The following is a 17,344-nucleotide window of genomic DNA, read 5'->3' on the forward strand; positions in this document are numbered from 1 at the left end:
ATAAACCCCAGAAAGAGAGAGAGAGAGAGAGAGAGAGAGAGAGAGAGAGAGAGAGAGAGAGAGTTCCAATTTTCTCTGCTTCACATTTACGGCGACTAATGTAGCGGTAAACACGGTATTACATTTTTACAAAGATGGAGCGAAATATTTTTGGATAGAAAATTTTGTTGTAACTTTCTTTACGATCCGCTCTTGATTGGAAGTGCTCTGTGTGTGTGTGTGTGTGTGTGTGTGTGTGTGTGTGTCTACGTTGTCAGATTGACCTACTCAGCCTCTTATATTCCCTGATTTCCGACCCAAAAGCTGTCTGCTCCTTCCCAAAACTCGATTCATTTACAGTCATCGTTAAAATGGTTAATTACTGATGTCTCTTCGCAGCTGTCAAGTGTCAAAGACCGGAAAATGCAAGGTGATGAGCACGATAATCTGGCAACGCTGGTGTGTGTGTGTGTGTGTGTGTAAAACTAGTTATTTTTTACGGCTTGTTTTTCAGTTTGACTACTTAGTTAATTGGTAGTGTATTTATCTAATCTTCATTCATGAACTCAATATTTTTTCCTTACTATTTTCATTTCCCTTTAGATCAAGCACGAGAGGAATAGTTTTGTTTCTCTCTTTCCTGTGTCCATGCAATAAATCAAAGGAGAAGACGGAATATCGACACTTTATAATCCTCGACGTGATCGCCAATACTTTTTCTGTCGAGAGTCATAAGTCACCAACAGGTTACTCATACACTCAAAAATCGATGATATGTGCACGATAGGACAGGAAAGAACATAGATAGGTCTTCAGAAAGCTATAATAACCACTCACAAACATGCAATTTCCATCAATGTGCTCTCCATGCCTAAGAATACATCCCTATTGACATCCTTTAACGACTCATTACGATATTAGTAGCGAAAAACGGTCTATCTATTTATCTACCTATGTATCTATCAGTCTATCTATCCATCTATCTATCTGTTTCCATCGATGTGCCCTCCCCGCCTAAGAATACATCCCTATTGACATCCTTTAACGACTCATTACGATATTAGTAGCGAAAAACGGTCTATCTATTTATCTACCTATCTATGTATCTATCAGTCTATCTATCCATCTATCTATCTGTTTCCATCAATGTGCTCTCCATGCCTAAGAATACATCCCTATTGACATCCTTTAACGACTCATTACGATATTAGTGTCGAAAAACGGTCTATCTATCTATCTATCTATCTATGTATCTATCAGTCTATCTATCCATCTATCTATCTGTTTCCATCGATGTGCCCTCCCCGCCTAAGAATACATCCTTATTAACATCCTTTAACGACTCATTACGATATTAGTGTCGAAAAACGGTCTATCTATCTATCTACCTATCTATCTATTTATCAGTCTGTCTATCTGTCTATCTATCTATTCATCCGTCTATCGCTAACCAATTCAGTTATCGAAGACCCCATACTCTCATCGCACACACTGCCTCCGTTCGGGCATGAAGCAATAAGCGTTGTAACTTTTCCTCAGGTCTTCTTCCCCCTATTACTTTTGATCAGCGTCGCTCCTCCCTCAGCCTGCCATCAAAGGCCTCTCGTCATCTCATCTCCCGGGTGGAACACGAAGCCGTAACCACACCAGAAGCAAATAAGGGCAGGAATTGGGTGGTGGGTGGTTGTTAGCGTGGACAATCATCGAGGCATAAAGTTCGTAGAATGCTCATGGGTAGGGAAAGACAGGGGAGGTTGGGATGGTACTAGGAAACGAGGGAAAAGGTGAACTGTCCTCAGGTGGTCTCAGGAAAGAAGAGGAATTGATAGAACGGAATAGGAAACGAGTAGGAGGGAGAAGAGATTAAGAAAGGAAAAGTAGCAAGAGAAAAGAGTATAGGAAGGAAATGTATTTTGTGAAGCTAGACGAGAAATGGAAGCAAAAAAAGGGGACGTAACAGAGCATTATAAAATTATATTAGTACCCGCAGATGTATTGCCGAGGAGAAAAAACATGAAAGTAGACGAGGAAGGTTTTCTTAGGATAGGAAAAAGGCGAGCTGAAAGGGCAGGAGCAGGACGGAAGCTGTAAAAGGTGTCTCGTATGATGGATGAAGTGTGTGTGTGTGTGTGTGTGTGTGTGTGTGTGTGTGTGTGTGTGTGTAATTCACCACGGCCTGATCACGAGCTGGACTCGCTTTCGCCACCAGGTACCCTCACGACGTGAGCAAGTGCTCATTATTGTCGATTTCCGGGTACTGCCAGGACCTCACACACCACACACCCCATCCACCTTGCTCAAGGGGGGACAGTAACCACTCCTAGTCAACGGAAAGAATCCGGCCTGAGCGGAGCTCGAACCGCCGCCTGTTTGGCCGTGAAGCCTTGCAGAGCGGAGCTCTAACCGATTGAGATACCGGAGCGGTGTGTGTGTGTGTGTGTGTGTGTGTGTGTGTGTGTGTGTGTGTGTGTGTAGCAAATAGGAAACCGTAAACATGAAAAAGAAACACATTAGAGCGGAAAATTGGGCAAGAATATCAGAAAAACAATGTAAGAGAAAGAAGTATAAGAAGGAGGAGGAAGAGAAGAAGGAAGAGGAGGAAAAAAAGTGAGAAGAAAAGAAGAAAAGATTCCCTCGTCTCCCGCTGGTCCCTCCGGCCTGCCATCACGAACACACACACGGAGGGAGACACTGACGGGCGCAGGGATGGAAACTTCGTACACATTTGTTGCTCTCTCTCTCTCTCTCTCTCTCTCTCTCTCTCTCTCTCTCTCTCTCTCTCTCTCTCTCTCTCTCTCTCTCTCTCTCTCTCTCTCTCTCTCTCTCTCTCTCTCTCTCTCTCTCTCTCTCTCTCTCTCTCTCTCTCTCTCATCTAGCCCTTTTTTTTCCTCTTTTTTTCTTCATTTCATAGTTGCTGCTTCCTCTTATTTCCTTTTTTTCCGCGCCGTACATGTCACTTCCCCGTACCAGGCATCACTTTTGCTTTCATATTTCCCCTCCATACGACCCGCGTCCCTCCCCTTTGCATTCCCCTCACGCGTCCCCTTCCACACATTTCGCTGCACTCAGACTCGGTGATGGGCAGGCATCGAGGGAGGGTCGCGGCGATCAAAGAGCCAATTTGACGCGGAGGAAGACCGTCGCTTCAAGGTTACGCGTCGCCTCTTTGCGGGAACTATATGCCGTAAAGTGACATGAGTTTATAGCGTCGTTGCCCGCGAAGGACGCGTGTTGGCGAGGATTAAGAGCCCCGAAGCACACGGTTCCTTGCCCTGAATTGCCACTTTGCCATAGGAACTTTTGGCGTGATAAGGAGACGGAGGCAGTGGAGGAGGAATGGTTCAGAAAGGTGTGGGAGCATTACCTACTTGCATGGTATTCTTTGTCTTAATAATTTTACACAGACCGCGGCTTACTATAGCAATGGACGTTTTGTATTCCTCCAAAGGTTTTAGAACAAAGGTAATTTTTTTTTTTACGCTGAAGCGAGTATGAATGCTATATATATATATATATATATATATATATATATATATATATATATATATATATATATATATATATATATATATATATATATATATATATTGGGGTTATATCAAAACTGAAGCCCTGCATATCATTGTTAGTCCTAGTTATGCTTCGAATACGAAAATGAAGCTCTAAACAAACCTGTCAGGGTCGAGGTCAGCAGATCCTGCCTCCCGTCACTCAGCAGCTGTCCTCGCCCGCCACGAGTAGAAAATGTTTCTGTCTCAGCACTGAATCGTGAAAATGTACATTCCCTAATGAATTAAGTGATCACTATTTCCTTGCATAACTGGAAGTGTTAAGTAGGCGACGACAATGATACAATTATAGTTGAGTTGTAGGGGACTAGTTGAACCGTGCAGTTTTTGGCCCAGTTCCACGTAATTTTGTAAAAATAAAATCATTGTCTCCAATTATGATTGTGACAAACATTTGTAATGGCTGTGTTTGGTTTAGTAAATCACCTGTAATTAGCTTCCTGGCCTTGTTAAATAGATTATTATGGGGCGCCGATTACTTATAATCTTTTGGACGTTCATTGTCATTCACACGTCAATGCATATGAATATTGCTGAGATATTCTTGTCCGGCACATGAAAAAAGAAATAGGAGGGGCTCGGACCGCGGCGGTCAGAGTCGAAACTGTTTTGACCTCAGCCTCGAACACTTCAAGACATTGCCTCCGCCATTTGCCCTTAGGAGAGTGGTGCACCATCTTGTGGCGGGAAGGCAGGTGACGGAAAGATACGGGAAGTGGCAGCGGTGCAGAGTACTTTATCCTATACAGGAGAGCATCCATCATAAATTGGAAGGTAGTCGAGCCCCACTCTGACGTGAAGGTAAGCTTTTGAGCTTCATACAGTTGTGGTATTGCTCTACTGTTCTTGTTCTTGAGTTATTGAACTTAACCTGTTGACTCCACCTGATCTAATGCCAATAGTTGTTATAACATAGTGCCTTCCAAGATCCTCGGCGTTTATTTAGAGTTTTAGAGGACAGGGTAAGGCTCAGGACGTCTTGTTCTTGAGTTATTTGACTTTCCGTTTCCTCCAATTGAGCACAGGTTAACAACTGGTATAGTGTATTGCCTTCTACGGTCCTCCACGTGTATTTAGAATATTAGGTAATGTTCACGACGTCTTTAAAACTTGCAGCCTGTTATTAATTAAGGATTTCCACAATACCAACACACAGACGTCATCTCTAGTGTTTGGCTCAGTATCCATGCTTGTTGAGGGATGGATTCCTGGCACCATCATTCAAAGGCATCCCCATGCCTGATATTGCTCATTGCCAGAGTTTCCCTATAATCCATTGTTTGTTGTTTTCCTTTTCTCTTCCCCTTCACATATTTTGTGTTCTGTTAGTGCTTCAGGTCAGTATTTCTTGCCATATCTTAATCGTTTGAATTTATCTTCATTGAATCATCTTTAGCCCAGCCACCAGTTGTATTCCATTTATTACTTTTACTATTTTGGTCGTCAGTCTTGCCATCTGCAAAATTATTATTCAATTTGCTCTACTGTTAGAATTTGTATCATTGCAACACTAAGATCTTTTAACCACTACATTTTAGTATTTGGCTGCATCCATATTTTACAAAGTAACTGCACCAGTTTTGCTGGTAATTTTAAGAATCTAGTATTGCTAGTCACAGTGCGTGATCACCAAATTACCTGTCTTTGTGTTTCATCGGTTATCTCACCTGGTGGACTTTTGGGTTGATACATGACCCCCTCAGCTTGCAAAATAAATAGTACAGTAAAGAGAGAATAGATGACTAAAACGATCACCATATATATTGCTTGGTAATAAATATACATGTATGTATGAGGTACTTTTATATTAAGAATTTCTTAAGACTTCCCACCAAACCCTTTGGACATTTCAGTGAAATTTATAATCCTTTGGTACTGATATTTTAACTTTAGAGACATCACTGGATTTGTTTATATGCTTATAGTATTTACTTGTAAATATTTCTTTAGTCCATATTTATATATCTCCAGTTATGTCTTAACCAACCTTCTCTTAACTCCAGCTGCTATTCAACGAAAACATAGTTTTGGGGGAATGCTATTTTACAATCTGTAAAAGATATCAATTTGGAAAATGTAAATGCTCATTAGTGTAATGGGGGAGCATTACTCCTGCGGTCAGTGCATGGGAATTGCTTGACTCGTCATATTTTCACAAACTTAATTCTCAGTAATATTTGAAAGCTTTATATACTAGATGAAATAATTATCAAGAGTTCATCAGATACATGTGTGATACAAAGTCTAGTGACAGGACCATCTTGGAAGGTTTAGCACCACAGCTATGGTGCACCCATGTAAGGGGACAAGACAAGGACTGGGGTGGGACTCGGTGGGTCTATGTCTGAAGTGGTGAGCACCAGGCAGGCAGAGTGCAGGCAGTGTATGAAGGCTGTGAGGGAGTGCACCAGTGGGCTGGGACAGACAGACACTGCAGACACCACCACTTCTGCTGGGACATCCGATGGCAGATAATTCTGAAGCACCATCCCAACAGAAGTGTGGTTGACAGTCATGTCTGGGTTGAGCTGTGCAGGAGAGAATTTATAGACGACGAAAATGTTACATGAGCTTGTTTCCAAAATAGAAAATGAGTTTTTTTTTTAGTGCACAAAGCAGAAGTAGACAGTTTTATAAAGACTGAATTTTAGATTCACACTCTTACAAGCTTTTTTCTGTATCATTCATTCACTATAATGATTATGAGGATATAATAGAAGGTAGTAGCATCATAGGTGTGTATATTTGCAACCTTGCTGATGTGATCACTTTAAATGTCTGTTAGTACACTTATTTTCAACCTTAACCTAAACTGCTCAATGGAACATTTTCCTTCTACCTGTGACATGTTTCAAACATGACTCCCCATTCTCTCATCTATAGTTGTAAAATCTACTAAAAACTTCTGTTCTCCCTTTCAATTCTCCTTATCCATCTGATCTAAAGGCTGCACATTACCAATTGAACAGAATTTAGAAAAAAGGTTGTGGTCTGAGGAGCACAACAGGAATTATAGTAGTTTAACAGGATGGCTGTGTAGCTAAAGAGTAGGAAGAGGTTTAGAATGTTTGCTTCAAATGTTTGTCTCAAAAGTGATCAGGGATAGATGTAAAATACTGAACCAACTGCTCTAGATCATTAAGGAGAAAAAAAAATTGTAGGCTTGTTCTCTTAGTTGGTTAGTAAAGGTGGATACAAGCCAAACAGGGCGGTGAACATTATAAACCCTGAAGTTAGAGATTTCATCAGAAGAAAAGATCAAGATGTGCTCCACACTGAAGTTCAATAAGTAAAACTAGTACAAAGTCAGAATTAGATGAGATATGTTGCACAGATATATCGTCACCTTCATAGATAAACTGTCAAAGTCTTTTGTACTTTTCAGATTTCAAAAACTCACTTTTTTAAAATTTTCATATCACAAAAAAAAGGTAAGCTCAATTTCTAAACCTTCACACTCCAGAATGGCAAAGGCAACCATACCAAAAGGCTACACATATGATAAAAAAATTATTTAACCAAAAATCTGGAAATCGCTGAGAAATGACTTAAGCAATTATTTGATGAGGGTGACGATATACTTATCCTAAACAATACAGTATCAGGATGGCACCCACCAGGCCACTGACGTTGAGGGCACAGAAGCGAAAAGGAACCATGTCAGGCATTGGCAGGGGGATGGCAGGCAAGTTCACTGCAAAAGAAAGTAAGTGGTCAGGATTGGGTGGGAAACTGTTTAACCTCACACCTTTCACCTTCACTAGTCTCCATGTGTTTAGTTTCTTAAACACCCTTTTTATTTCTTTCATCTGTGTTCAATATTAATCTACCTAGCCTTCCACTGGTATTTTTCTTTCCATTTTTTGGTTTCCCGGGCGGAATGGAATAATTTGGGCGGCTTTTCCGATACCCTACGCCCCTGTCCACCTGGCAGTGAATGGGTACCAGGTATTAATCAGGGGTTGTGTCCCATCTCCTGGGATCTGTTCCCTTCTCCCATAATTCCTTCCACTCCTGTCTCTCTCCGGCATATGACCACAGATGTTGCACTGACTAAGCGAAACTTTTCAACTACTTTTTCCATTTTTTGGTGATATTATTTATCATGCTACCATTTTCCTTGTGTCTTGTTTCTTTTATATTTTCCTTATGGTACCTGTTTGTCTTGGCCTGTCCTCCCATCAGAAGAATACTTTCCATTTTGATCTGCTTTATTTATTATTTTCTGAGTAATTTCTCATTTTTAGTCTTACCTCATTTCTTGTTCAGTAAAGACAGAGGATATTGTTGTCAACAGATAATCCTCCTACCTGTGTGTGTGTACACTTACACATAGATGCAAGGATGGGTTGTGCGGGGGGGTGCGGGGGGCGGTTGGCAATAAGGCAGGCCTGGAATTCTTCTGTGAGGGGTTCACTTGAGTTAGAAGGGTCGGCGTTAGGCTCAGGGAGAATGCCAGAGCACACTTCAGCCCGAGCCTCACATTCATCTTCCTCCACATCATCCCCGCAGCCCATATCTGTAGAGAAGAGTCTTAGTGAGTAAAGATAGGTCTACATTTCCATTTCATGCTAAGATGAGTTGGCAAGGGTAACTAACTTAGAGGCAGGTATAGTCTGTTAAAGTGAAATGTTCCTCTGATCTCTCTCTAGGCAACATTTTTAGGCCTCTCATGATTTCTGGCTTCTTCTATCGCTCTCATAGAGGTAGTTTGTCAATCACCCATGTTCTCGTGGTACATGTTTGTTTTGTTTGCCTTAGCTTCTACTATGTTTGTAAAAAAACAGTAAAGAACATTTCCAAAATATTTATACCATTTATACATATTACCAATTGCAAAAGTTATTGATACAATACTGAAATAAACCATTTCACCCTTTGAAGCGAAGGCTCTTGAGCACGACGGTACAACCAGATTATAGATTTAAGGGCAATATAAATGAAAATTTTAACTTTTAGAAACATACCACATCTTTCTTCGGAGTGGCCAGGTGTTCTTGGATGCTGGCACTCTGATTGCTGCTTGCTAGTGCTGGAGTGTGTGCTATGATATGCATATACTGAAATCATGTCACGGGATGAACTCATTTTGGGTGGTTGTTTAGGGAGCGACTCGAAGGCGAAGCCAAGTGTATGATTTATGGCATTTGCTGACGCCCCGGGGTGTTCATTGTCCAGCATTGGAGCTGTTGAGTAATGTAAACGTGGCTGGCTGTTTCCGTAGACTTTTTCGCGTCACTACCTGGGTAACGCTCTATCCGTAACACATTGTTTTTATAGGCATTGGAAAGTTCGTGGCAATACGGTGAAAATCTTGCTGAAAAACCTCTTGGGCATTCTGCTGATGCCAAATGTGACAGGAAATATCCCGAGACTTTGTGTTGAACTCTTAACATTACAAATTGTATAACAATTTCTAGCCAAGACTTCAAATTCGTATGTCTTTTTTTCTTTTTTTTAAAGAAACTACTCATGTTTATATTTCCATTTTCCATAAACTCGACGCTTATATTTTCCCCATTAACACTAACGTAAGAAAGCCCGGTCTTTTTTCCTCTCCAGATTTCTCTCAACCAATAAGCTCCAAGGAGGAAGATACTCTTATTGTGTTCCCATTAGTGGACTGAGCTTATTCCAGACACTCGGAAAATAGACTATTCTACTACTACTACTACTACTACTACTACTACTACTACTACCACCACCACCGCTTTTACTGCTTCTGCTTGCTTATAGGTTCCTTTGAACAACGCTGCTTCATACTAGTGCAAGAACCGACTGCTAATTTCGTTGTCTTTGTTTTAACCTTGAGTGAAGATCGCCTCGCATTAATTAATAAGTCTAGGCTCAAGGCGCGCTCAGGTCACTCCAAGCTTAACCACGGACCCATAATCTTCTCGCGCCATGGCAGCACACGGCGCCTCCCCCAACCCCGACGCCAAGGAGCGAACGTATTACAATTTTGTCCTTTTTTTTTTTTACAAGAAAGGAGACAGCTCAAGGGCACAAAAAAAGGAAACAATAATTTTAAAAAAGCCCGCTACTCGCTGCTCCTAAAAAAGAATCAAAAGAGGTGGCCGAAAGAGAGGTCAATTTCGGGAGGAGAGGTGTCCTGATACCCTTCTCTAGAAAGAGTTCAAGTCGTGGGTAGGAGGAAATATAGATGAAGGAAGATTGTTCCAGAGTTTACCAGCGTGAGGGATGAAAGAGTGAAGATGTTGGTTAACTCTTGCATAAGGGGTTTGGACAGTATAGGGTGAGCATGAGTAGAAAGTCGTGTGCAGCGGGGCCGCGGGAGGGGGGGAGGCATGCAGTTAGCAAGTTCAGAAGAGCAGTCAGCGTGGAAATATCGATAGAAGATAGAAAGAGAGGCAACATCGCGACGGAATTTAAGAGGTAGAAGACTATCAGTAGGAGGAGGAGAGCTGATGAGACGAAGAGCCTTAGACTCCACTCTGTCCAGAAGTGAGATTCACATATTCCACAAAGACGGAGGCAGCCCTGTATATGGATAGCAACTGGGGGGGGAGAAGAACCGAACGAGATGATACAGAACGCCCAACTCGGAAGCTGATGATGAGAGAGGAGATGATGGTTTCCAGTTGAGATTCTGAGTTAAGGATGTTAGCTGAGATGGTGTGATATGATAGATAGGTGGGATAAGGGAATGGAGTTTTGATGATCAGAGATTGGGTGGAGAATTGAGTTTGAGTTTATCACAAGCACAGGATAAGGTCCCCCAATCGAAAATGAAAAGCAAGGTCTGAGGTTTGAGTGTGTTCTGCAGCCTCCAGTCTGAACTCGCATTTCCTGTTGTGATGATGTTCTCATTGAAAAGAAAGAATAATGCAGAGTGGAGAGGTTTAGAGAGGTGACCGACTACCACACCAGAGATAGAACGAAAGAGGAGACTGGAGATAGATAAAGGAACAGAGAGGTTAGAGGGAAGAGGGCGGGGCAAGAAAAGAAGAAGATTGCAGACTATCGAAGCTTTTTCCGATATGTCTAGCGCAACTGAGAAAGTTTCACTGAACGGCTAAGAGAGGCCCAGTCAGTTAGAGAGCAGAGAAGAGCCCCTTTGGAACCCATACTGGGCGATCATCAGATAGACGGAAGTGGAAAGGTGCTTTTGAATCTTCGGTTGAGCCTGGAAGATAATCATTCCACGAAACCGGGAAAAGTACATCCTCAGGTCATCCCACCGAGCTGAGTAAGGAAGAGGTCTAGAATATTGGGCCTGTCTCCAAGACGGTCGGGAATACGTGTAGGGTGCTGAACCAACAGCTCTAGGTCGTTGAGGAGAGCAAAGTTGTAGGCTTGTTCACCAGGCTGGTCAGTGAAAGAGGATGAAAGCCAAAGCTGGTGGTGAACATTGAAATCTCCCAAGATGGATATTTCAGCGAAGGGAGAGTGAGTCAAGATGTGCTCCACTTTAGAATTCAAATAGTCAAAGAATTTTACATAGTTAGTAGAGTTAGGTGAGAGATAAACAGCACAGATGTACTTAGTAATAGAATGACAATGAAGTCTTAGCCAGATGGTGGAAAATTCAGAAGAGTCAAGGTCGTGGGCACGAGAGCAAGTGATGTCGTTGCGCACGTAGGCGCAACATCCAGCTTTGGATTGAAATTTAGGATAGAGATAGTAGGAGGGAACAGAGTAGAGATTGCTGTCAGTAGCCTCAGAAACCTGTGTTTCGGTGAGGAAGAGAAGATGAGGTTTAGAGGAGGAGAGATGGTGTTCCACAGAATGAAAATTAGAACGAAGACCGCGAATGTTGCAGAAATTGATAAGGAGGAGGTTCGAGGAGTTATCAGGACACCTCTCAAGTCGGCAGCCAGAAGGGGAGTCCTCCCTGGGGGAATTTATGCCCCCCCCCCCCCCAGGCGGGGACTCCTTGCTAATAAAACTCGGTGTGATTTCCGTCTTAGAATCTTTCTAATGGTTTATCAACTCTAAAGTGATAGTAGTAGGAGCAGCAATCACCGTCATGCTTAGAAATCTGTTCTTGAAATTAATTGATATTTAAATACGACGGAGCAGGAAAGGGGAAGATCCTTTGAATGTCAACTGGTGTGAAAAATTAAAACCACTTACCAGTTATGGCTGGCATGAAGAAGGGTGAGAGTAGTTCAGCCTCGATGGGGGAGGCAACCACCACCACCGCCGCCCACGCAACCACCAGGCCCAGCGTAACCTTCACCAAGGCGGCCGCCATCCTGGGCCTGAAGACAGTATAGGGTTTCCTGTTGTATCATCCCTGACATAACACCGTATTAAAGTTAAATTTGTGTGTTTGTGCAAGTCTTTTCTACGCAATGGGTGCAGGAGTAAACTTATAGCCTGTAACACTCGAGAAACGAATAGCAGTGTTTAAGAGGGCTTGTGATGGAGAGGCGAAGATGCCGAAGTAACATGCGTGTTCATCGGTGCCACATTAGTGTGCGGTCTTCCTGGTCATTTATACTTTACCGTGCGATCTACATCCACTACAAGAAATTTAACTGCAAGATACTAAAGAACAAGTGTTAATAGCACAAAAACTGTGCTAGATCGGCGTCGCATGACCCTCCAACACCCCCCCCCAACAATTTATATTATGCAACTAGGGGTCTAAAATGGAAAATGCTGAAAAGTAAAGATTGCGCCACTATAAACACTTGCCTGCGCCACAACAAGCTGGGCCCGACCATCAGGCCCTACTATGAAGGCCTACCGGCCCCACAGCCCAAGACGTAAAAAAATATATAAAAAACTTTAATGCCATGTTGTACAGTCCATCAAGGCTTACAAATATTGTTATACAATGTCATGTCTACAGTGCATGGGTAAGCCAGGAAAACAACTTCAAGAGAACAAGAAGATGGACAATCTGTTGATCGGCGTCTGCGACGCCGATAAAAACTGAATACTGACGATAGACCGCACGTTAAAGTAGCACAATGTTCATGGGTTAACGTCGTAAGTGTTAGGGAAATGGCTAGATGGTGGAAGGCACGGATGTCAGCAAAGTAGATGGTTGGAGAATTCATAGAGAAAACTTCCGCTAGTTAGGCATGCGCTGTATGCCTGTAGATAGATAAGGATTAAGGATACGAAGATAAAAGTAGTAATAGGTATCCTCAAACCTCGTTACATACAATGGGGAGAGTGTTGATTCTTCCTATGTATGATAAAGTAACGTATACCCATTTCTTATTTCACTTGCTCCCTCACACACTCACAACGGCCTCACCTTTTCTCCAGGGTCGTGAACACAGCACTGGCGCACGGATGACAAAGCAGGGACTCACAAGACCAGCCATCGTCACAAGACCATGACGTGCACGCGCCAGCCTTCCTCCCGTGGCCGGTAATCAGGCAGCGGCAGCGAGCGGCATGCCTCAGGGCGCCTCGCATGACCCGAAGGGGATAATGTGCACCCTCTCTCAGCGCCTCTTCTCTCCAGCCTCAGCAGCGCACCATAGGGCAGGTAATTATGTACACAAACAATACTAAACACACAATAGATAGATAGATAGAGATACGTAGGCTACATACATACATACAGACAAACAGACAGGCAGTATACATAGTCTTTTTTGTGAATGTTTCACTCGACCTCTCACATTATTACAGGCCCTTTCTACTTGCTCACACATCAAGCTTTTATTTCATTTGTAAGTTTGTGTACTTTATACCTGACCATTTTGGGTGCTGTCTCTAACACTGTTCTAAATATCGTGATCTCTTCATTACCTAACAACCAAACTTAGCGTCATTATCTCATTTTGTCCTTTGAATTTTTCATTTTATAGCCCTTCTCCCGAAGCACCTCACCCGCCTCCATACCTGCAATCTTCCGATTGTCACCTTTGCTCAGTAAGCAAAATGATCAGCAAATGGGAATGTTCACCCTCAAGCATTACATGCTTACATTCTTTAGTTCATTGCCAGGTGATTTAACAAACTTACCTGCAATTCCCTCCATTCTCCATCTTTCATGTTTGTTTCTTTGCTAATTTCATTTATAGGAAAAATATTTCCATATTTACTAAGAATATTTTGTGCAAATATATGGAATGGGGGAACTTCAGTCTACTTGATTATATTTTATCTCCTGTGTCTCAAAGCACACGAGAAATTGATCTAGCCCAGTAAAAAGCTTTCCAGTGCTGGGGGATGAATACACAACCAGCAAGATGAGAAGCCAACTCTACTCAGTCAGCTATAAAGTTACTTACCTCACAGCTATATTAATTTGAGGGGCTTTTTGCATCGAGTGGACCCCTACATGTCCACCAGATACTTACCAATTAAATTTGGCATTCATTTCTCACTTTCCAACCACACTTACTGTCTGTTCATTTCCATCATTTGCATTTATGTCACTATCAGAATGCTGGGCAGTCAGCCTGCAGCTCACCCAGCTGTTCATCCATTCTTTCAGGATGGCCTATCTATGGGTAGGCTACCTGGGGAAAGTAAACTGGTAACTCAGATGTTACACTGCCCCTGTGTCAGGTTATTGGGTTTCCTCCCACCAAAGGCTCAAAGGGTCAACGGGATGGATATAAACACCTCCACCACATGCAGCTATAGTGTATGCTCCCAACTTTACCCATCACCTTCTGCCCTAGCTGCCCAGCTATGGCAAAGCTCCCACACCCTCTGCAATCACCCTCATCTATATTTAAAAAATCTGAATCACACTATTACCAACATACTCTCCTGTTTCTGACCACCTTAAGTCATTGTCAGTTAGTTGTTCAACATGTCAAGTCTCCTCGTGAAAATGTCATTCGTTTCACTTCTGTTTCATCTTTCAATGATCCTTTCTACAACGAAATTTTATCCATTGCACCCTGTTTCTCATTATTGTATCTTTATCTTAAGTTTTATTGACTTACAGGAGGCAATTGGTATCTTACAAGTCTGAAACTGCTTTTTCCCAATCATAAGACTATGCCCAATGCAAATGACCACACTGCTGCCCAGACACCTAGAAATGACTTTGGTCATGTGATTACATTAACTGCATAATATCTCAAGAGCCCATCAAGGTAGGTGATAAAGTTGTTCTTTATTAGACTTCCTGCCTGACAAACCTCTTCCATCCTTGTCTCACCTGTGACTTTCATACAGTTCCCTATAAATGTTATTTACCACTTCTTATTCCATTGCAGTCTTATACTAAATACATGAATATTTGAATGGAAATTCTAGATAACAGGATCATGTCATTCAGAGATAAAGTCTGGACATCCAAGTCAGCTTGTAAATTTTTTACCATTTGTGTTATTGGTTGAACATTAATTACTCCTTACCTATTATCTAGATTTTCCATTTGCATCATTATTTGAAAAAATGACTGGAATAATGAAATCAAGTTGAAAATTGTAAGTATATATTTAAAATTATGTTTAATCTTCAAAAATGTCATAAATAAGAAGAGGACAAGTACAAGCAGATTTAATATGGAATTCAACTTTCCAAAATTCTGCTTCTCTCATCACTGCTGAAAGCAAAAGACTAGTCATGTAAAATTAAAATATTTTAAAATCTTTACACATCAGCTACACAAATTAAGTGTTTTTCTCACTTATCTTAAAATACATTTTAGGAATATGATTTGCAAAATACATATGTTTAATGTCAAAATATATTACTTTATTAAGATTTTCCAGTTTTGACTAAGGGGATAATTGTAATGTTAACAGTATATGGAGGAGGTAAGCTTTCTAGTTGATATTAAGAAAATACACATTTCATGATAGAAAACTGTTTACTAAGTCTTCTAAATGAATAACAAAAATAATTGGTGAATTCCCTGATTATTCTTAGGAGTAAATAAGTTTAGCAGTTATTAATAATACACCTGAAAATTTACAGGCATACATTAAGGTTGATTTCATGGCTCACGACAATGTGAGAATAAATATTATATACATAGTATATAACAAAATGAGGAAAATTTCCTCCTTTGTGACATGGTGTGAATTTATTTTGAGGGGGCATGTATAGCAGGCACTCTGTGCATCATAGCAGGCACTCGGTGCATACTGTCATGACGGGTGATATCTTTTGTGTGCCAGCCCGACAGAGCCAGCCGTCAATACCGGCACAGATTGTCCTTTATAAACTGAAGGCAGTAATTTATGTTAATACTTTTTTTTCAAAACATTACTAAAAACATTATGAAAAAGTTTCACAAACCTGGCTTTCTATGTTTATAGCTGCTACTACTGTACACACTTCACAGGTACACTGAAGATGCTCTATGATAAAAATGATATGTAAATTTTGTTGAGTATGAATACTTTACCAATTGATGTATTGGACCCTTCTATATATATATGATCCTCTAAAAAAAAGTCACACATACTAGTGCATTTTAAGGCACAACAACTAGTAATATAACAGTGCTTATTCCATACTTTGGCTTGCAAGTGAATATTGCACTTATAAATTCCACTGAAAAAAAAATATTGTTCATATGGCAGTATTTGCTGTTACAATTTTGTACTGTTGCCAGCAACAGCAGAAGACAACTCAACACCTCTCAGCTTTGTGACAGCATCGTGCGTGGAGTGGAAAATATTCTCATGTCCAATCACTTTTGTGGCCTCGCATTCCTCAAGCATTTCTAGCACACACTCTGAAATGAATGAATAAATATATGAAGAATAATGAAGTAAATACACAAGTATTTCAGAGCATTAGTAGGCATCAGTCTCAAAGAAATCTATAAAGATTCAATATTTGTCTATATCATTATCATCACTAACACAGATTCTAAATCCCCCAATGCCTTGGAATCGCTGAGGAAGGGTTGGAGGTAGGAGCTGTAGCTCAGTGTGAGGACTGTACTCCTAGATGCATAATTTACTGCCTTGTGCTCCACCCATTGCTTGACTAATTATTTTTACGTTGTTTTATACCAATTGTCAAATACAGTAAAGCCTCTTATAAACAGGCCTGACCAAGAAGAGGCCTCATCCGGAATAGTTGAAAATCCAAAATCTCTAAAGTTTAAACTTGTGAGTACCCTAGGAAAACCAGCAATTCCAATTAGTTCTTGAATAAAAGACTGACACAGTAGTAGAGATGAACCACATAAATTTCAATTTATACAACTCTGGAATACATTTCTCTGCAACACGGCAGTGGTGTTTGTAAAGTTCTTAACAAACCAACGTATGAGACATGCCGTGCATGTCAGGAAAGCTACTCTGGGTGAATAAATTATGAAACACATCTGGTTTACACAAATTTAATTATCATTGAATTTGAAGATTAGTTTAACTATTGCCTGTGTCAAAACAATCGAAACGTAATATCAACCAATGACCGGCCGTGTTTCTCTTGCCCTGTGCCAGTGAGGGTTTTGAAACGCCACAGTCTGGACTCTTACCAAAAATTCCTCCCTATAAACATCTATCAAGATGCTGTCTGAACATGAGCCATATATTACTCTGATTTACAGCTGTGTGTCCAGAGCCATGAAAGAGTTTGATTCATCTGATATCCAGAATATAGAGGCCCAATTTAGAGAGGGTTAACTGTACATGATTGTGCACTAAAGCAATATTTAATGTCTGGTGCCTCTGGCAATGTTGTGGCCAAAGTCAATGTGAAAGTCCCAGGGGAGATTTCTTTGTGGTGGTGGAATTTTTAACCAAAAAATCTTCTATGCCATATTTATATATATATATATTTTTTTTATACTGTATATGGCAACATGTGTGGGGTTGACAGTGATGATAATCCTTAGTTAATCTTTATCAACAGTTAATGTTGTTGCATATGACACCATA

At 41.0% G+C, this 17,344-nt stretch overlaps 3 protein-coding genes across 9 annotated transcripts in view; 1 reads left to right on the forward strand and 2 right to left on the reverse strand.

Annotated features, from left to right (window-relative positions):
- LOC127007129 (mucin-5AC-like) overlaps positions 1–12,943 on the forward strand; it is a 296,085-nt gene extending 283,142 nt beyond the window's left edge. For both annotated transcript variants that reach the window (XR_007760078.1, XR_007760079.1), the window contains 2 exons: positions 4,210–4,349; positions 12,795–12,943. The gene's annotated coding sequence lies outside the window, so the exon portion shown is untranslated. The remainder of the gene's footprint in view (positions 1–4,209; positions 4,350–12,794) is intronic.
- On the reverse strand, positions 5,337–12,947 carry LOC127007132 (uncharacterized). The gene is made up of 5 exons (XM_050877790.1): positions 12,784–12,947; positions 11,646–11,773; positions 7,879–8,067; positions 7,166–7,242; positions 5,337–6,076 (listed from the first exon to the last, which is right to left on the reverse strand). The coding sequence occupies exons 1-5, from the start codon at positions 12,945–12,947 to the stop codon at positions 5,831–5,833; spliced, it is 804 nt and encodes a 267-aa protein (XP_050733747.1). The 3' UTR covers positions 5,337–5,830.
- A 1,970-nt stretch (positions 12,948–14,917) lies between these two features.
- Positions 14,918–17,344, reverse strand: part of LOC127007130 (prestin-like) — a 50,124-nt gene continuing 47,697 nt past the window's right edge. For all 6 annotated transcript variants that reach the window (XM_050877782.1, XM_050877781.1, XM_050877780.1 and 3 more), the window contains one exon: positions 14,918–16,185. In XM_050877782.1, the coding sequence (XP_050733739.1) occupies positions 16,040–16,185 (146 nt within the window). In that variant the 3' untranslated portion in view covers positions 14,918–16,039. The remainder of the gene's footprint in view (positions 16,186–17,344) is intronic.

The sequence above is a fragment of the Eriocheir sinensis genome, chromosome 34, assembly GCF_024679095.1.
Source record: "Eriocheir sinensis breed Jianghai 21 chromosome 34, ASM2467909v1, whole genome shotgun sequence".
Taxonomy (NCBI): Eukaryota; Metazoa; Arthropoda; class Malacostraca; order Decapoda; family Varunidae; genus Eriocheir; species Eriocheir sinensis.

Bases quoted from the DNA above. Each gene is read 5' to 3' on its own strand.
- LOC127007132 (XM_050877790.1), bottom strand. From the start codon at position 12,947: ATGCGAGGCGCCCTGAGGCATGCCGCTCGCTGCCGCTGCCTGATTACC. The intron at 11,774-12,783 runs GTGAGGCCGTTG...TACTGTCTTCAG, and splicing joins TTCACGACCCTGGAGAAAAG to GCCCAGGATGGCGGCCGCCT. The intron at 7,243-7,878 runs GTAAGTGTACAC...TTTCTTTTGCAG, and splicing joins ACCCATCCTTGCATCTATGT to TGAACTTGCCTGCCATCCCC.